The 21,288-nt window shown below is 43.1% G+C and overlaps 1 protein-coding gene across 5 annotated transcripts in view; it reads left to right on the top strand.

The window, feature by feature from the left end:
• Positions 1-21,288, top strand: part of rad18 (RAD18 E3 ubiquitin protein ligase) — a 102,573-nt gene that overhangs the window by 24,922 nt on the left and 56,363 nt on the right. For 4 of the 5 annotated variants that reach the window (XM_033036772.1, XM_033036774.1, XM_033036773.1 and 1 more), the window contains 2 exons: positions 1,674-1,995; positions 4,614-4,717. In XM_033036772.1, the coding sequence (XP_032892663.1) occupies positions 1,674-1,995; positions 4,614-4,717 (426 nt within the window). Of the gene's footprint in view, positions 1-1,673; positions 1,997-4,613; positions 4,718-21,288 lie in introns of all 5 variants that reach the window. The other variant, XM_033036771.1, reaches the window with a different exon arrangement.

Genomic DNA, 21,288 nt, shown 5'->3' on the forward strand with positions numbered 1-21,288 from the left:
TGTGGTTGCTCTTTTAAGTACTTCTTTGCAGACTGTAACCTGGCCATCCTATTTTTGCAGCTAACCAGCGGTTTGCGCCTTGCAGTGTAGCCTCTGTATTTCTGTTCATGAAGTCTTCTGCGGACAGTGGGCATTGACAAATCCACACCTGACTCCTGAAGAATGTTTCTGATCTGTCGGACAGGTGTTTGAGGATTTTTTTTATTATGGAGAGAATTCTTCTGTCATCAGCTGTGGAGGTCTTAAAGTCTGTGTCTGTGTTATTGACAATCTTGTTCTGATTCCTTTGCTCTATTTCATCTAACGAGTTTGTTGCAGCCTGGTGCAGTGGTTAATTTGAAAATGCTCAACATGGCAGGCAGCACCACTGAGAAACAGTCAACCTTTTAAGTTAATTATCCTTTATGATTGAGCTGAAATGTTATTTTTTTTTCTAATTTTTCCACAAATGTTGCTTGATCAGATGTATATTTTTATTTTTTATTTTGTATTTCCAGTATCTGTAGTGTTTCTTTTTACAGTCATAAATTAGTTATTTGGATTGTTTATAGGTTATGAACAAGGAACTGTCTCAAGTAAATGTTTCTCGTTGACCAAATTAATGCAGTAGAAAAACAAAATTTCAAAATACCACGCAATGAAAATCACAAATAGAAGATAATCCCATATAATAGCCCTGTGGCAAGAATGATAACAATAATCTTTATCGTTATAGTAATCTTCAAATCAGATTGCAAGCAATCATATGCAGATGATCTAATTCAGTCAGCCTCATTTAAGTACGTAATCGTAGACTGTGGAGAGCTCCAACTGCGGGCCTGTGAACTTTTACATCGTGGAGCCCACAGTCCCTGGTTAGAGACCAATTCGGGAGCTTTATGTGTTCAACCACCCCGACGCGGGAGTATCGATCACCCTGACATGAGGACTTCGGATCGCTGGCTGCGGGAGCTTTGATCGCCCCGACTGCGGATGGTTCGACAGCCCCGACCGAAGGGAGAATATAGAGGGAGAAAATTGGACTTATTATTACCTTCCATCACTGTGAGGAATGTGGGGAGCCGCTGTGGTGGATGTTTATGTTAACTTTTATTTTATGTGACTGTGTGTCTTGTTGATTTTCACTTAGTATGGCTGTATGGGAACTCAAATTTCACTGTACCTTAATTGGTACATGTGACAATAAACTAACTTTGAAACCTTAAACTTTAAATCCTTCTGCTCTCACCTTACTTCATTCAAAGTGTAATTTTTTAAACTAAACACCTGATATTCAGTGTCATTCAATTGCATCTAGTATAGATTTTTTTCCATTTTAAGTTACCTTAGATGAACCCTCAGAAATATTGCCTCCAAATATGGTGACTGCTCTCTTTTTAGCATTTGCATGATAAATGTTAAAAGTAAAATGCTTGGAAAAAAACTATTTAATAAAATAAGAAGAAACAAAACCTTGTGTTTATTTAGAGTACAATAAGGCAACATGATAATACTATTAAAGTGATAAATAAATATCAAAGCAGATCCATGCCCTTATTGCTAATAATTACATGGTGTTAGCTAGGATTAAAATTTTGAGGTCTTAGCTATGGAAGGCTAATTTTTAAATTACTTTAGTTTGTAATGTTTCTTAGACATATCATTTAAAAAAAAAAAAAAAAATGTCTTCACAGAGAGTTGCTGTCCGACTGTGATTTTCAATCCCCTCCAGTCTCGCCTCAGGCAGTGCAAGCAGTGGATATATCCAACAAGAATCAATTGTCTGATTACAAAGCTCATGCCAGAATGAAGAGGGAGATGAATTGCATGGACAGATTTCTCTTTCTGAACCGTTCGTCCATCAAGCCATCGGGGGCAGAATCTACTGAGAAACAGTGTGAAGAGGACCAGAGTAACACTTGCACACAAGCAATTACTGCTAATTGCTTGGCAGACCTAGCTCAAAAGGATAATGATCCTGAACCATCAACTTCTGGATTGAAGGATATTGTGAAAGGTAAATTTAGAGTAATACTAGACCAAGTGCAGACCCGTTGAGTTTGCTCTCCCAACGCAAGATTCCACCACTCACCCGTTCCCCCAACGCAATATTGCACCACTCATGCATAGCCCCCAACTGCGCAGGCGCGGTTCATTTCTCTTCATCCCCCAGTACTCCCTCCTCCTCCTCACCCTCCCTCTTCAATCCCTAGAAGGGGGGTGGGGGGTGGAGAGAGGGGGGTAGAGAGAGGGGGGGGGGGTAGAGGTGGGGTAGAGAGGGAGAGGGAGGTGGGTAGAGAGGGAGGGGGAGGGGGGTGGGGAGACGGGGGGTAGAGAGGATGGGAGTGAGGGTAGATAGGGAGGGGGCATCTACCTCCACCCCTCCCCATCTCCCTCCACCCCTCCCAATCTCCCAATCTCCCTCCTTTCTGCCATTCCTACTTCTCCATAACCCTTTATTACTATACCAAATGGAAATCTATCATAAATATTACACAGTTAAATATTCATAAGGATTTGGCCTTCACAGTGCTACGTGGAAAAAACAAAATCTCCAAATTTACTCTTGAGGGGGTACGCCCTTATTCTGAGACTGTACCTTCTGCTCTGAGCACTGCCATGTTTTGCTCGCATTTACCATGTATACATTTAAAATCTTATTTGTTTCAATATAAATGCTTCTGTTTTTAAACTTGAATGAGTAGAGTCCTTTCCTATTTAACCTTTCCTCATAGAGCAATCTGGAATCGTCTGTGTTTAATGTTCTGCGAACCACCTCTAATATAATATTTTTCCTTAAAATTGGGGAACCAAAGTTGTTCACAGTAGATGCTTCTCCCAATGTCTTGTACTGATACAATACAACTTTCACAATCCATTTGTTCATTAATCCCTTTGTTCATTAATCCCTTTGGACTAAGGGCCAACATAGAACGCAGCACTGCAGGAACCCATGATGTCAGTGCCGAATAATAAACTACTCCCGAATGATGCCAAATTAAACTACTACCGTCTGCCTACATATTCCTATCCCTCCATTCCTTGCATCTTCATATGCCAATTTAAACGCCTCAGATCATGTCTATCGTCACCTATTAGGTTCCCTATTAATGTCACTATTAGTTCCTTATTACCTGCTGTGCGTGTGTGCTAGCTTTCTGTATTTCATGTCTAATCTCTTTCTACAGATTTTTTTTTTTTTTTCTTGATTTAAATTTATTCTGTTGCTTTGATTTTTTTTTTCCTCCAAAATGAACATGTTTACATTTCCTGTAATATATTCCATTTGCTAACATGTGGCACATTCAGTAACCTATCAGTTTCCCTCTGAATGTTGCGTTCCCAGTGCTGATCCCTGTGGCACTCCACTAGTGACAGGTTGTCAACCTGAAAATTTCCCCATCTCACTGCTTCCTACCTGTTTGCTAATCCTCTATCGATGCCAACATATTACCTTTAATACCATGGGCTCTCTCCCTATGACTTAACCGCTGTGAGGTATCTTGTCAAACATCTTCTGGTAATCCAATATCAACTAGGTCTCCATTATCCACTTTTATTGAGGTTTGTTCTGGAATATATTTGTCAGTCATTTTTTCTTCATGGAACTATGCTGAATCTCTGTAATTAAACGGTGATTTTCTAAATGTGCTTCTAATACTTCCTTGATAATTGATTCTAACATATTTTCAAAATAGATCTAATGCTGATTGCCCTGCTTTTTGCTTCCTCTTTTTGACAGGGATCACACTGGTAATTTTCCAATCCTCTAGTACGTCTCCAGAATCCAAGGATTTTTGATAAATTATAAATAATGCATCCATTATGTAATTCGCTGCCTATTTAGATTTACATCCTGCCAATGAAAACATATTACATCTTGATTGAAATAATATGACAATGTATCCATTAAAAGGAACGTTGGTAACTAGAGGTGACAGATTGATATGATAATTCCTTTTTTAAATGTATGAGTTATGATCATGAAACCAGAACAAGGGGTCACAGTTTAAGGATAAGAGGGAAATCTTTTAGGACCGAGATGAGGAAAACATTTTTCACACAGAGAGTGCTGAATCTCTGGAATTCTCTGCCACAGAAGGTAGTTGAGGCCAGTTCATTGGCTATATTTAAGAGGGAGTTAGATGTGGCCCTTGTGGCTAAAGGGATCAGGGGGTATGGAGAGAAGGCAGGTACAGGATACTGAGTTGGATGATCAGCCATGATCATATTGAATGGCGGTGCAGGCTCGAAGGGCCGAATGGCCTACTCCTGCACCTATTTTCTATGTTTCTATGAAACCAGTGCCCGAGAAATTGGTGAGGAAGCAGGTTCAGAATTGCTGCTGATAGGGAATTGGTTATATTCTTACAGGAAAAAGATAAGAGACTTTTGTAGAATGACCAGTGGACTGGGATTAATTGGAAAGCACTTTCAAAGGTTGCAGAAGGTTACATGGCCATCATGATTCAATGCAGTACTTTTACTTTAGTGCTAGCTGCATTGGGCAGATGCCATGGAAGTAATTGATAGTCACCTCCATCTGTGAATGGAGAAGCCTGAAACAGCATTCAGAGGATGGTAGCACATGTTCTACTACACTGTATAATCTCCACTTTCTCCTCTTTTCTCTCGCAGTGGATTGCCCTGTCTGTGCAGTTGCTATCCCTGAAAAGAATATTAACAGGCATCTCGACAACTGCCTAACACGGGAAGATAAAAAAGAAAGTCTACGAAGGTATAATATTCAACGTGCCTCAAATATTACTGTTGTACTTCAAGTTATCTTCTTATTTGGGCGCTGGTCCTATTACCATTCCTTCATTCCTTGCAACGAAAGAGATTCTTCATGTTAGTCACAGAAAGTTAATTTGAACATCTGTGTTTTATAAAGCATGAATGTTGCTCTGAGTTGTTATATGCAGGATGCTGGATAATTTAAGTGTAAATTGCTGAAAGCAACACATTAGTATTCAAGATTGCATTTAAACTGGTTCTGTACAAAAGAACTAAATGAAACAGTGAATCAGAGCTCTAATGGGTTAATATGGCTGGGTTAGAGCATTCCAAAGTTAATTGCGCCCTTTAATATAATTTCTCTGCTTTTTTTGTTTTAGCTGTTTATCATCTTGTTTTTACAATCAGAAATAATTCCATTCTGTTGTGCTGTGAATCCTATTTTACCATTGGCCCATCTGATTAAAAAAAAAAAAATCAATTTCTTTCATATTTTTACATTCTTGAAGGCACTCATTGGACTGAAGTGTGGTACCATTGGGGAAATGGTCACATGGACCAGAATGTAATGATGGATAGAGATTTCATAACTAATCCTGAAGATGGCAACAGCTAACCATCAATGTGGAGACAATTTCAAGTCAAGTGTGCTTTAATTGTCATATGCACCAAAAACGGAATAATGAAATTCTTACTTGCAGCAGCACACAGGTCTGTAAACACAGTGTACATTGATACATAATAACCACCAAAAAGAAGTTCAAACAATTAAGAATGTAAATATTAGTACAATTAAGCCTGAAGACCCTAGTACAAACAAAATAGTTCCTAGTTTAGTTGCTGTTTATAGTTTTCAAGAACCTTGAACCTGGAGGTCACGGTTTTGAGACTGCTACACCATCTTCCCAATAGCAGGAGTTAAATGAGAGCATGGACAGACTGGTGTGATTCTTGATGATACTGGCTGCCTTTCAAGGCAATGCCTCCTTTAGTTCCCTTCGATGATGGAATGGTCTGTACCTGTGATAGCTCGGGTGGCGTTCACCACTCTGTTCGAGTTACCGAACCAGGCTGTGATTGAAGCAGTCAATATGCTCTCTACAGTATCCTTATAGATGTTCAAGAGTTTTTATTGACCTACCGTAAATCCTCAAACTTTAAAGGAAGTAGAGGCATTGGTTGGCTTTCTTCATGATTATGACGGTGTGCTGAAGTTGTTGACTCTCCACAGCCGACTCATCGATAAAGACAGGTTCGTATATACTTGGCCTCATTCTTCTAAAGTCAACAATCAGCACCTTGGTCTTATTGACATTGAGAGCAAGATTGTTGTTCTGACACCATTTAATGAGACGATTCATCTCCCTCCTTTGCTCTGACTTATTTACACGTAGGTCATACAACAACAGTGTAGTGTTCAAGAAGGAACTGCAGATGCTAGAAAATGGAAGGTACACAAAAAAGCTGGAGAAACTCAGCGGGTGCAGCAGCATCTATGGAGCGAAGGAAATAGGCAACGTTTCGGGCCGAAACCCTTCTTTGGACAACAGTGTAGTGTTGTTGGCAAAGTTAAAGATGGAGTTGGAATTATGTCTGTCTACACAGTCATGTGTATGGAGTGAGTAGCCCAGTGGACTGAGCACACATTCTTGAGCTGCCCCTGTGCTGATGGTTATCGAGGAGGATATGTTAGTGCCAATTCGTACTGATTGTAGCTTGTTGATGAGGAAGTCGAGGATCCAATTGCATAAGGAGTTTAGTTTACTGTCACGTGTACCGAGGTACAGTGGGAAAAAATTTGTGTGCTAACCATTTAGCGGAAAGACAATACATGATTACAATCGAGCCATTCACAGTGTGCAAATACATGATAAAGGGAATAACGTGAATAGCGTTTAGTGCAAGATAAAGCCAGTAAAGTTGATTAAAGATAGTCCAAGTGTCTCCAATGCTGTAGATAATAATTCTGGACTGCCCTCTAGTTGTGGTAGGATGGTTCAGTTGCCTGATAAACAGCTGGGAAGAATCTGTCCTTTAATCTGGAGGTGTGCGTTTTCACACTGCTATACCTTTTGCCTGATGGGAGACGGGAGAAGAGGGGCTGGCCAGGGTGCGACTGAATGAAGGATTGTGTAAGAAGATTCACGATTAACTTTAAAAAATGAATGGGATAATTAGTTAAAACGGATAAATTGGGGAGATTGATTACTTCAATGATCTCGCACAAAAAAAAATTGGGCCAAACGTCCAGCAAATGTACTATTGGAGAGAGACAAATTGTTTTTCCGTGACTTGCTAGCAGTATTTCATATTGATAATGTGTTACGTTTTTTTAAATATTTGCTCCAGAGTGGAAGTCCACCCCATGAGATTTGACATTTTTCACATGACGATAATGGAAATTAAAATAAAAACTGAACAGAACAAAAACACATTGCTTCAAATAATCAGCAAATTGGGAAACATTTGTGGAGAAAGGAAAAGTTAACAACTTGCAGTGAATTACATTGCTGTTGGAGAGCAGAGGGATCGAGGAGTGCAAGTACATGGTTTCTAGAAAGTGGCTTCTCGGGTAGATAGGGTGGTCAAGAAAGCTTTTGGCACATTGCTCTTCATCAGTCAGAGAATTAAGTGTCGAAGTTGGGATGTTATGTTACTGTTGTACAAGACATTGGCAAGGCCACATTTGGAGTATTGTATTCCGTTTTGGTCTCCCCATTTTAGGAAAGATGTTTTAAAGCTGGAAAGAAGATTTATGAGGATGTTGCCAGAACTTGAGAGTTCAGGAGGATGAGGGGTGATCTCAGAGAGGAGTACAAGATCATGATGCAGATTACTTTATAAATGGGGAGAGGATTCTGAAATTGGAGGTGCAAAGGGACTTGGGAGTACTGGTGCAGGATTCCCAAAAGGTTAATTTGCAGGTTGAATTAGCGGTAAGGAAGGCAAATACAATGCTAACATTCATTTTGAGGGGACGAGAATATAAAAGCAAGGTAAAACTGAGGCTTTATCAGGTGCCAGGGAGATCACATTTGGAATATTGTGAGCAGTTTTGGCCCCATATCTGAGGAAGGATGTGCTAGCTTTGGAGAGGGTCCAAGGTGGTTTACGAGAATAATCCAGGAGATGATTGGATCAGGAACGTTTGATTTTTATGGGACTCTACTTACTGGGGATCTCATTTAAACCTTCTGGATAATGAAAGGGTTAGTGGACGTGGAAAGGATGTTTCCAATAATGGGAGAGTCTTGAACCAGAGGATATAGCCTCAGAATTAAAGGACGTACCTTTAGAATGGAGATGAGGAGGAATTTCTTTAGCACTAGGATAGTAGCGGACTTCTTAAAGCAGATGGAGACTTCTGAATGGAGGAGGGAGTGGTTAAAGATATCCACAAAAACTCCTGCTAGCTGGTTTGCTCAGCCTCTGGTCACTGCCAGAGCTCCATCCTGACCAGTTGCTTTCCTTTTGTTCGCTCTTAGGAAGGCCGATCTAACATTGATAACTGAGGGTAAGGTGCTTTAGAGACTGTTGGAGCAGGTGAAGACCTTCTATTGATGTTCAAAATGAACTTATTGTCAGCAATACAGTCCAACTTCACTTTGTAGCACGTTATAACATATTATTCTTGTCTCAGTTGGCGGGTGTCCATGTGTTTAGTCTGGGATTCTAGCTTGGTACGGAATTTTCTTTTGACATCCTGGATGGCTTTGTGATGACCCCTATTGGATTTCTTGTATAGATTGGAATTGTTTGACTTGAATGTCACAGACATGGACTTCAAGGTATGGATTTCATAGAAACATAGAAAATAGGTGCAGGAGGAGGCCATTCGACCCTTAGAGCCAGCATCGCCATTCATTGTGATCATGGCTGATCGTCCCCAATCAATAACCCGTGTCTGCCTTCTCCCCATAACCCTTGATTCCACCAGCCCCCAGAGCTCTATCTAACTCTCTCTTAAATCCATCCAGTGATTTGGCCGCCACTGCCCTCTGTGGCAGGGAATTCCACAAATTCACAACTCGCTGGGTGAAAAAGTTTTTTCTCACCTCAGTCTTAAATGGCCTCCCCTTTATTCTAAGACTGTGGCCCCTGGTTCTGAACTTGTCCAACATTGGAAACATTTTTCCTGCATCTAGCTTGTCCTGTCCTTTTACAATTTTATATGTTTCCATAAGATCCCCCTTTATCCTTCTAAACTCCAGTGAATACAAGCCTAGTGTCAAGTCTTCTAATGTTTTTGCAGTTTCCCCGCTTGAAAGGGATTTGATTTATCTACCCCGAAATGATGAACTGGATTCACTCAGACCAAACACTTCTTTTCCACCTTTTATTTTCTCCTTCTTTTATTTCGGCAGATTAGTTTTTATCAGTTTTGGTCTTTATCAGTTTTGGTCTTTAACAGTTTTGGTCTTTAACAGTGGGGAAAACCGGCTGCCAATCGGGTCTGTAGAAAAATCAGTCCTGCTTGCCTTTTCTGGCTCTCGCGGCAGTCTTTTCGGACAGTCTTTTTGATTTACTGCTGGATTCACTGCTCGCAAGTTTCTTGTCTCTCCTTCACTGGCTTCTGGTGCTCTGTGCCCTTTTGACCCCCAGGCAGAACTCGGCAGGCTGGGGTTCCGCCCACTTTAATCACTGTCTCGTGATTTCAATTGTAGCATTTCTCTGCTCGCACGTTTCTTGCATTTCAGTTTGACTTGACACCTCCCACTCGATCTTCCAATGGAACCACTTGGGAGATCGACGCTTTAAAGTCAAACTTTGAATGGGGGTTTGAACTTAGTCACCTGATGCATTTTTGTCTTGTTCTTCTACTGGAAGTAAGACAACTCCCCAGACTTTGAGTTTTACCCTCTTCTTGACGTCATCGTGTACGTGGTAGGGTCCAAAGAGGTCTACTGTTGTAAACTCAAAAGGAGCAGCAGGTTCAGTTCTTTCAGGCGGCAGATCACTCATTACTTGTTGACATTTCTTTGCTTTTGCTTTCTTGCAGATTATGCAGTGATCAACAACTTTTTGAGCAATTCTCCTTCCTTTTATGACCCAAGCCTTTTTTCTCATTTTAAGCAAGGTCCCAGCCACTCCGTCATGACTCTCCCTGTGAGCCTCCCGAGCTAGCAGCATGGACACCCAGGCATCAACGGGTAGGATGGGAACAGCAACTTTATCCTCTTCAAAGCTCTGCACTCTGCCACCACAAACCATCAGCCCAGAATCTTGGTCTTTATAGGCTACCAGTCGATCTGTTGTGGTGCTTGGGAAAGTTGTGCCCAATTGCGCAGCACAAAAATGTCTTTTAGAGCATTTTCTCGTTCTCTTACTGTAATGACTCCTGTCAAAGAGATGGCCTCCCACTTTGGATTGTTTAGGGCTTCCCACAAGATGATACCACTTCTCCACTTGAATTTGACTGTGTAGCTCAAATACTTCTTTAAACGTGAGGCGAACACTGCTCCACACATCTCTGCTTTAACAGCGTCTCCTCTGTGGTCCAAGGGAGTTAACTTGGCCTTGGATTCCACAAGTCTGACAATTGGGCTATGGTCTGAATCCCATCTCACGTACATCACTGCCCCGTAGGTGTGCTCACTTCTGTCAGAAAAGGTGATTCCCAAGGGTTCAGTTGCGGAGCAAGAGGGAGTCAGTGCCCTGACGAACTTGACTTTTCCAAGTTGTTCGTACTCTTCAAAGAGCTTAATTGCATCCTCCCTGAGTCCATCTGAGAGTGCCATGTCCCATGTGTCTCTGACCGAACAGCTTCCCTCTTTTGCTTCTTGGAAAGCTCTGCGTACTAGAATCGCTCCCTTTTGCTTAACAGGAGCCACTATGCCGATGGGGTCATATAGCCCTGCTACCTGGCTGAGAAGCTCTCTTCTTGTTAGGGGATTTGGCGTCTGAGTTTTGATTTGCTCTTGTAGAAGGCTTTGACCAAGCCGCATCTTTTTCTTTCTCTTGGAGAAATTGATTCCCACCATAACGTGGAGCATGTCCTCTTCTACAATGTAGCCCAGACCAAGTGCCTTGTTATCATCACCATGCATTTGGTTTGGTAGGATCATGCTTTTTGTTTTGCTTTTCTTTAAAGCATCACTGTCCTCCTTCCTCCCACTTTGGCCAGACAGAACCCAAGGCTTGAGCTCAAACCCACCAGCTTTCAGGATTCGTTCCACATTTACTGTGATGATTCTCAACTGGTCGAGGCTGTTGTGAGATGTGAGGATGTCGTCAACATAGCTGTCTTTCTGGAGTACTTGCTGCTCATCCTTGAGGTGGGTAAAAGAAGGAAGATTAGCAGTCTCACGCATTGCCAACTGTGCAATGCACCCCGCAGGTTTGTCTCCGATGTTCACTCTTGTGATAGCATACTCTCCCAGCTCCTCGTCCTCGGAATCTCGCCAGAGGAATCTGTGTAAGTGTACTTCACGGTCCTCCAACCAGACTGAGTTATACATCTTCTTTATGTCTCCCAGAGCAGCATAGATACCGCCTCTGAATCTGAGGAGGACGGCGCGAATTTGGTTGAGGACGTCTGGACCTTTCATCAGCAAATCATTTAAGCTGACACCATTGCACTTTTGGCTGCTGTTCCACACTAGTCTCACTGGGGTTGTGACAGAGTGGGGGTTTGGAGCAATAAGGTGACTCACATACCACACTGGTCCCTTCCAGTTTGCAATCATGTCTTCGGACAATTTGATTGCAGCCTTTCGGTCCACCATGTCGTGCACCTGAGCTGTGTAGACACTTTTCCATTCAGGTTCTCTGGATAGCTGCCTCTCCGTCCTGAGAAATGTGGCTTCCACTGTCCTTTTATTATTTGGTAGAGAAGCTGGGTCTTCCAACCAAGGATAGCTAGCATGCCAATGTGGGTCTTTACTGTGACGGTCTCCTGTTATGTAGGTGAGGCCTTCCCTTACCACTTCGAGCTCTCTCTCTTCAGCAAGAGTCATTTCTTTTCCGCCTGGCTGGCAGTTTCCACAGCGGCAACCCCCGCACTTTGGCTCGCATGCTGCTCCAATGCTATCCCACTTCCACCAATCCAAGAAGTCCCGATTGGCGGTTGATGTACGTGACTTCTGAACTTTGACGACGACCTGTCCGTTTGGTGAAAGTTCCTCAGGGACTGGGGCAGTGAGCTCCTCATACTTTAAAGCAGCTGCTCTCATTGATCTTGCGAAGTGTGTTTTGGACATGTGGGCTGACATGGTAAGCTTCTCAAACAGCTCAGGATGGCAACCTCCAACAGTCTTTCCCAGTGGTCCATCCCACAGAATGAGATCTCCAACAGTTCTAATCCTCTGAGGCGCTAGCTGACCTTCTCTATGGCTTATGAGCAAATGTATCTCTTTTGGTCTCACAAGTTCCTCAAGTGGGACGTCTGGAAAGAACTTTTGCAGCTGCTGTGGTGTCACATGTTTGTGAACATCTGCGATGCTGTCCAACCCATAACAAACTAACTGGTGCGACTTGAGTGTGCCCTTGGGAGTCTTCACTCGGATCTTTAGAAGGTAGCGCATTGTCTCTACGTGGACCTTCATCCCCCCAACTCCATGGACGATAAGCGTGATGTCTTCACTCCTAAGGTTCAGTCTACTCGCAGCCTTGTGAGTTATGTAGTTGGTATCTGAAGCCAAGTCAATTAATGTCCCAACCTTTTGTCCAGCATTTGCTATGACCTCCAAAAGCATCATAATCACTGGATGCTCTTGCAGTCCACCTTCCTTTAGAAGGCTTGGCTGATGCTTTGAAGTGTTGAAGGCTCTTGATGCAGTGTTGGAGAACACATCTCGGCATTGTTTTGCCAACTCTGGTGGAAGTTTGCTGAAAAACTCCTCTTGGTCCACTGTATATTTCTTCTTGCTTTTATCTTCCTCTGGACCAAATTTACTCCTCTGATCCACACTGCTTTTCCTCATCTCATAATTGGGGCACAGATAAAAATGATGCTCAGGAGTCTGTTCATCCTTGCAGATTTGATTTTTACACAGATATGCAGGTTTGCAGTATGAACCATCATCATGAACTTCAAGACACTTTTTGCATGCTCCCAACTTCTTTACTGCAGCTCTTTTCTCTGTCAGCTTTAGCCCTCGAAACTGCTTGCAGAAGTACAGCTTCCTTTTATGCTTTATGTCACCACAGACTACACAACTTGTGTGGTCATTTTCTGACTTGGTAGACTTGGTTCTGGCATGTCTTGGTTCAGTCCGAGTTTCCTTTCTACTCGGCTCCTCGTCCCTCAGTTGCTCGAGCTGTTCGTATATGCTCTCCTGCTCTTTGAGAAATGACAAGAGACTGTCAAACTGTTTCTCTGGTGCCACACCATTCCTTTTGTCAGCTACATAAACCAGCCATTCCTTCTTAAGGGTTTCTGGAAGCTTTGTTTCAATTGATTTTGTCATCAGTGGATTTTTAATGGCGCCTATGTCTCCGAGATCGCTCAAGTCATTAAGCGCCTTTTCCACAGCTTGAATTAATTCCACTATTTTACGTGGCTGATGTCCTCTGACAGGTGGAATTCTCTGAAGCTCCTCCACTATCTCAATAGCAATAGCTGTTTGATTTCCAAACCGGTTCTCTAGGACACGAAAGATATCATCTGCAGTGTTATAACTTGTGAGGCGGAGGTCTCTTATAATTTTGTCCTCCAGACTGTCCAGCAATTGAACCTTCTTCACCTCATTTGATCCAGTGGGTTCACCTTGCTTTTGCAGTGCTTCCCAATCCTTCCTCCATCTATAAAAGTCACGCTTGTTTCCAGTAAACTTAGGAAGGGCCGTGGGTCTCAGTCTGATGGCTGGTGAAGGATAATTGAAAGCATTCGCCGCTTGTGCTAATCCTTCAGCGTACTTCTTTATTCTTGCCTGTATGAAGTCAGCCTTCCTGGAAACCAGCTTGGGGACGAGAAGCTCGAGTGTTCTTAGGTGTTTCTGGAAGCTCTCTTGCTCATCCAGAGGGACCCAACGTTTCCACCGACTATACGTCTCCTTTGCAGTCTTTACCAGTTTCTGCAGGTGGTTAAGCATGAATTCATATGCTTCTTGGTTGCTATTTGATGGTGCGGTGGCAGCAGCAAGTTCACATGCACCATCTGCTGTCTGTAGTGAGGTGGATAATTCAACATTTCCAAAGTTTGCCCATAGAGTGTCCTGGATGAGCCCTTTGACCTCTTTTAGTTTCGACTCACACTCCTTTGCAGTCTTTGCCAGGTCGGCTTTTTGCTGTTCAGTTAACACAGTTTCTTCATCTGCGTCCAGCTCAGCCTCCAGCTCTGCAATGAGTCCAGCCTCCACATCGTCATTGGCTTCCATGACTTTTTCGGCCTCCTGCATGAGTTTGTTGAACTTGTTCCTGAGCTCCTCTTCAGACATTTCTTCATGGTTCCTAATGATGCTGTTAACAAGACGAGAGAATGCCCGTTTTGCTGTTGTCCTCTTCAGCTTGAGCTGCTCAGCTGACTTTCCAGCAACTTCATCAGCCATGTTTTATTTTGACTTAACTGTCTTTTTTCCAGGTTTCCAGATCTCCTGGCCCCGCCCGGTTTTCCACTGTTAAGTCTTCTACTGTTTCCAGATCTCCTGGTCACAGCGGTTTTTCACTGTCAAGTCTTCTAATGTTTTTGCAGTTTCCCCGCTTGAAAGGGATTTGATTTAGCTACCCCGAAATGATGAACTGGATTCACTCAGACCAAACACTTCTTTTCCACCTTTTATTTTCTCCTTCTTTTATTTTGGCAGATTAGTTTTTATCAGTTTTGGTCTTTATCAGTTTTGGTCTTTAACAGTTTTGGTCTTTAACAGTGGGGAAAACCGGCTGCCAATCGGGTCTGTAGAAAAATCAGTCCTGCTTGCCTTTTCTGGCTCTCGCGGCAGTCTTTTCGGACAGTCTTTTTGATTTACTGCTGGATTCACTGCTCGCAAGTTTCTTGTCTCTCCTTCACTGGCTTCTGGTGCTCTGTGCCCTTTTGACCCCCAGGCAGAACTCGGCAGGCTGGGGTTCCGCCCACTTTAATCACTGTCTCGTGATTTCAATTGTAGCATTTCTCTGCTCGCAAGTTTCTTGCATTTCAGTTTGACTTGACACCTAGTCTTTTCAATCTTTCCTCATATCACAGTCCCGCCATCCCAGGGATCAATCCTGTGAACCTACGCTGCACTGCCTCAATCACAAGGATGTCCTTCCTCAAATTTGGAGACCAAAACTGTACACAATACTCCAGATGTGGTCTTACCAGAGCCCAATACAACTGCAGAAGAACCTCTTTACTCCTATACTGAAATCCTCTTGTTATGAAGGCCAACATTCCATTAGCTTTCTTCACTGCCTGCTGTACTTGCACGCCAACTTTCAGTGACTGGTGTACAAGGACAGCCAGGTCTCGCTGTACTTCCAGATAGGCACATGGAAGTGCAGTGAATAGAGGGATATGGACCATGTGCAGGTAGATGAGATCAGTTCAGCTAGGCATCATGTTCGGCACAATCATTGTGGGCCAAAGGGACTGTTCCTGTGTCGTACTATTCTATATTCTACATTAATCGTACCCTTTCGAAAGATGTAGTCCTGCACTGAATGACTTCACTGGGGCAGCGTTTGATCCCAGAGTCTCTAGCTCAGGGATGAAACTAAGTACAACAGATTTACTAAAGCTATAATAAGGTGGATAATTATAGATATCAGACCATGCAATGTTAACACTAAAGGACTAAGTTGATGTCCAAAATATATCATTTAGTCAATTCTACTGAGTATGCATTGCAGCATAGAAGCAGAAGATTATAGAATGAAGCTTCTGAAAAATGCGCCAGATGTTGTTTGCCAGATAATTACGTGATATCTTTGTGGTAATTTGATTAACAGCACATGGACATTGCAGTAATTTGTTTAAATGTACTGCACACTAAAGAGCAAGATTTTGCTAAAACACGTAGACCATTGCTTCGATGTTGTGGAAGAATGGAATATTAAAGTAACTACAATCCGTTTTGATAGAGCACATTATACTTTTGATAGAGCACATTATACTTTATACTGCATTCATTATTCAAATTCATAGTACAGAGATAGAAATACAATGAGCTTCAAATGAATAAAAACAACATTCCCATGTGCAAGATATTCCAACCAGATGGAACAAAGTACATTTGGTGCACCACCTGCTTAAAATAAAGCTGTTCTTGTCATCAAAAATATAGTCAGAGCTAACATATTAATGATTTTGCACTCGCTAGAAACAAAACTTCAGCATTTCGCTTCTTCCATGAACAGAGATCCAATCAGTTTCCCTCTACTAACACTCTGCTCTGCCTTGTAGAATTTGTCCTCGCCCTTAACAACATCTCTTTAGACATCTCTCGCTCCCTTTCAGTTATAGGTGTAGTCGTGGGCACTCGCATGGGCCCCAGAGATACCTGCCTTTTTGTTGGTTATGTCAAGCAGTCCTTGTCCAAATGTACACAGTCACAATCCCCCAATTATTTCTCCAATATATCGACGACCGCATCGGGGATGCCTCCTGCCCCCATGCAGAACCCGTTGATTTCATTAACTTTACTGCTGACATCCACCCTGCTCTCAAATTCACTTGGACTATCTCTGACACCATTCTCCCCTTTCTTGATCTCTCTGTCTCCATCACAAGGGAACAGACTATCAAATGACATCTACTAAAAATCCATTGATTTTAACAGTTATCTAGACTACTCTTCCTCCCACTCCGCCTCTTACAGATACGCTGTCCCCTACTTTCAATTTCCCCGTCTCTGCCACATCTGCGCTAAAATGAGGCTTTCCATTCCAGGACATACGAGATATCCTCTTTCTTTAGTAAACATGGTTTCCCCTCTACTGTCATAGATGGATCCCTCGCCTGCATCTCCTCTGTTTCTGTAGTTCTGCTCTTGCACAACCTCCCCCCAAATGGAACAAAGATAGAGCTCCTCTGGTCTCACATTTCGCACCACCAGTCTCGGCAAGCGACACATTATTCTCCCACATTTCCGTCGACTTCAATGTGATCTTACCACCAGTCACATCTTCCCATCTCCACACCTTTCTGCCTTCCGGAGAGACCGCTCCCTCTGCAATTCATTGGTTATCTAATGCCTTCCCACCCAATCACCACCTCACCAGGTGTTTTCTTCAGCAACTGCAGGTAGTATAACACCTGTACCTATACTTCCTCCCTCGCATCCATCCAGGGACCCCAGCAGTTCTTCCAGGTGAGGCAGAGGTTAATGTGCACTTCCTCTAACCTCATCTACTGCATCCAATGTTCCTGATGTGGCCTCCTTTACAGCAGCAGGTCAAATGTAGACTCACCGACTGTTTCGGCAAACATTTGCCCTTGATCTGCCAAGGCTTACGATTACTAACCAAGTTTCCGATTCCCACACTGACCCTTCTGTAGTGGGGCTCCTACATTGCCAGAGTCAGGCCAGAAGCAAACTGGAGGAACAGCACTTCATATTCCGCCTGGGTAGCATAGAAGCAAATAGTATGAACATTGAATTCTCCAATTTCAGGTAACTAACCAACCCCCCACTCCCCTCCTCCCCCCCCCCCCCCCCCCCCCCCCCCCCCCACACCAAAAGCAAGGAAGTGATTTATTTCCTGTCGCTCTGTCAATGGTGCATAGGTACCCAGCATGATCCGCTTCTTGTCTGAGCTAGTGAACTATCATGCTTACCTTGGTAGACAGTGGTTATGGCAATCAGAAATACCTAGTGAGGTAAATTAAAGCATAAAGTAACAATCACATATCAGATTTTCCCTATGGAGCCGGGGCAACAGATGGCTCATCATTTATCTTTTATTCCCAACCCGCATAAGTACAGAGACTGTGGACCAGGATCTAAAACACAACTCATTATGACAGGGCCTTTGCCTCGCAATTTGCTGGCATCCTCTTCCACCTCTACCATCTGATATTCCCTTTTCACTATCTGCTCCGCTGAAAGGTTCAATATAAAGGCTGGCTCTCCTTATGGTATGATTCTGGAGGACACACCAAATAATTAAGTACTCGACCCTCTGTCGATAATAGGGCTGTACCATATTCATGCACATTATGTTTTCCATGAGGCACCTGAGACATGTGGTCCATGTCAATCATAACTATGATCAACCACACTAGGCATTCAGAGAGACAGCCCTTGCAATCCATTTAGAGCTCTGGATTCTATGCAGTAGCTTCACCTGATGCTTTCCGCTCAAGGGAAAGGATAACTTATGGAGAAAGGGGTGAGAACTGCAGCTATTCTGCAGGAGCTCACAAAACTATATAATTATTTACACAGAAACCTAGTGCATCTATTCCTTTACAGAGAAAAGGAGATAGGAATGTGGCTGCCTGAGCATCCTTAGAGGGTTCTACAGATGGCCTCTTCCATTTCTCTCTATGCTCCAGGAGACATTTATCTCGCTACTGATTCCTGACCTTCAGGCCAGCTCATGCATTACATGCAGCCTGTCTATTTGCAAGCAAGAGGTACTGTCAAGTAATTCACCAAAGTCATTATGTTAACTTGCGGCAATCTCCCCAGAATACAGCCAGCATCTTGACTTGTCTGCAACAGATTGCAAAAATAATATTTTGGCCATGTTGATCTTTAAATCACTCATCCGCAGTCAAAGGAGCATTTTTAATTTTTTTCCAAAGGTGCAAAATGCAAGTCACTTTCAGCTTCTGAAACAAATATTACGCTCTATACGTATTCTAGCCTAAAAATATAGGGATAAGTTTTGGAAACTACACAATTCTTACAGAATTATCATATTGTCATGATTTATTTTCAAAAATAATTTAAGCACTTGTTAAAACACATCTACATAATTCATTTTCTAAGTTGTCATTTTCTTGCTGTCTATCAAGATAGAAAATACATTATTTAGTTCTACCCTTTATGATTTTAATCAATCCCCCAAGGTCACAGTATAAGCTGTGCTTTAGCATTTGATTGATGCACTCTTTATTCAAAGGTCAAATCTAGTTGTTATGAGTCTTATTGCATTCCCAATTTTCATTAGGTACTTTCTTCTTCAGGAGTGATTAGAAAATCATGCCTCATACACGTTTGAAATTGCATTAATTTGGGTGAAGTCATACATAAAGTGCAGAAACTGGCCCATTGGCCCAACTTGCCCACGCCAACCAACATGCCATATCTATACTCGTTCCACCTGCCTGCATTTGGCCTATATCCCTTTAAACCTATCCTATCCATATATGTAAATGATTCTTAGACGTTGCGATTGTACCTGCCTCGACCACCTCTTCCAGAAGCACATTCCATACACTGTTCACATTTTGTATTAAAAAAAAAGTTACCCCTGGGGTTCCTATTCCCCCCCCCCCCCCCCCCCCCCCCCGTACCCTAAACCATTGTTCTCTGGTTCTTGATTCCGCTACTCTGAGCAAAGGACTATGTGCGAAATCCCCGATCTTTTCCTCTCATGATTGTATACACCTCTATAAGATCACCCCGCATTCTCCTGCACTTCAATGAATTAAGACCTAGTCTGTTCAACCTCTCCCTATAGCTACGTCCTCCTGGCAACATCCACGTAAATCCTTTCTGCACACTTTCCAGCTTGACAATATCTTTCCTATAACATGGTGCCCAAAACTGAACAATACTCTAAATGTGGCACCAACATCTTATATAACTGCAAAATGGCCTCTCAACCTCTATACTCAATACTCTGACCGATGTGCTGAAAGCATTTTCGACCACCCTATCTATCTGTGACGCCACTTTCAAAGAACCCTATACTTGCACTTCTAGATTCCTCTGCTTTACAACATTCTCCAGAGCCCTACCATTCACTGTGCAGGTCCTGTACATGTTAGACTTTAAAAATGTAACACCTCACATTTCTCTATTTAATTCCATCAACAATTCCTCAGCTCACCCAACCGACTATCCTGCTGCAATTTTTGACAACCATCTTCACCATCTACAACAATGTTCTTTAACCTTTTAATACTAAAGGGCCTGTCCCTCTTTCACGACCTAATTCACAACCTTTTTTACTCTAGGACATTTTTCATCAGGCTAGAAAAACGCCCCGACCTACTTGATGCCACGAGTACCTACGACTAGCATCACGACCTACCTACGACCTCCTACGACCTCGTGACGACCATGCTGCGAATATGAGTCAAGGGCAAACTCGGCAGAGGTCGTGAATTAGGTCGTGAAAGTGGGACAGGCCCTTTAGCGCCCACTTTTGTAACTTTCGTGAGGGTAAAATTTCCGTACCGCGCACTAATATTTAATTTGAAAAGCAAAAGATACATACCCAGCATAAAACAATAAATTGAAATTACCTTTAAAACAATAAATTGAAATTACCTTTAATTTAATAAGTTCCTTGAGCCTGAAATACTAAATGTTGGTTTGGATATCTGGTTCGATTTTCGTAAGGAACAAGCGAAGGTCTCCGCTTTCAGTGATTTTCAGACAGTTTCTCTGTTTGGTGACAATACAAGGGGAGGGCAACCTCTACAAACCCAATCACCGATACCGGAGAGAAGATACATGGAGTGACAACTCCTTCACCCAAACATATAACAGTACCTGCAAACATCTTCATACATAGCGACAAAGTAGAAACAACTTAGTACATAGAGAAACATACCATTGAAGGCAACCAATCACGGGTGACGGTCGGGAGACACAGAAACAAAGTAGAAACATCTTTAGGGCAATAAGAAACTTCCAGGTGCAGGCCAACCTTCAGGACCAATCACAAGCATGCATTCTGGATGTCAGTGTTCTGGAGCTCCTGCAAAAGCCCTGACTGTGGCAACCAGTGGGTCACAGGTGCAGAAGCTTCCTGAAACTTCTGCAAAGTTCCAGACATAGTGGAGCTAGGTTCAGCAGCTTGCAAAGTGATTTCATTAGCCCATTCTCACAGACACCCACTTGCTATTTCCCAAGTTCCCAAATCCCTGCATATCTACATTTGCACCGGTGAATCAATATCTCAGTGCGTTGAATGAAAACGTTTTGGCACAATCTTGTTTTATGTATGTTCAATACGTATATAAGAGAGTTCGGTATTCCGACAGCGCATGCCCAGGTCATAGGTCACTGGAGAAAAACATTGGATCGAACCGGGTGTCCAGCGCTGTAACTGCTGTTGAATTGCTACTGGAGTTAGCGACACTAGTTCTTCCTTCTCCACTGGTTCATGCAGAAGGGCGGCCGGACATGCACGTCCCTGTCCAGTGGCGGGCCCGGACTTGCAGCCGGTGCAGGGGGGAAAAGCCCCTCCCATTCCCCAGTCCCTGCCTCCTCTGTCCTGTCATCTATCCCATTGACTGCCGCTCCTTTGCAGTAACTGCTGCTCAGCGATTCCCGTCGCTGCACCGACTGAGGCTGGAGCTCCAGGTCTGTGGAGAATCTCACCTGCCCTCCCTCACAGTGAGTGGGACCTGAATCCCTCGGCATCTTCACATGTCACAGAGTGACCTCGGCGGGCCAGTTACCGTATTTAGCGCCTCTCGCTTTTTCCAGTGGCTGTCGTTTGGCGCTGGTGCAGCAGTGGGGGAGGGCAGGT

The sequence above is a fragment of the Amblyraja radiata genome, chromosome 18, assembly GCF_010909765.2.
Source record: "Amblyraja radiata isolate CabotCenter1 chromosome 18, sAmbRad1.1.pri, whole genome shotgun sequence".
Classification (NCBI taxonomy): domain Eukaryota; kingdom Metazoa; phylum Chordata; class Chondrichthyes; order Rajiformes; family Rajidae; genus Amblyraja; species Amblyraja radiata.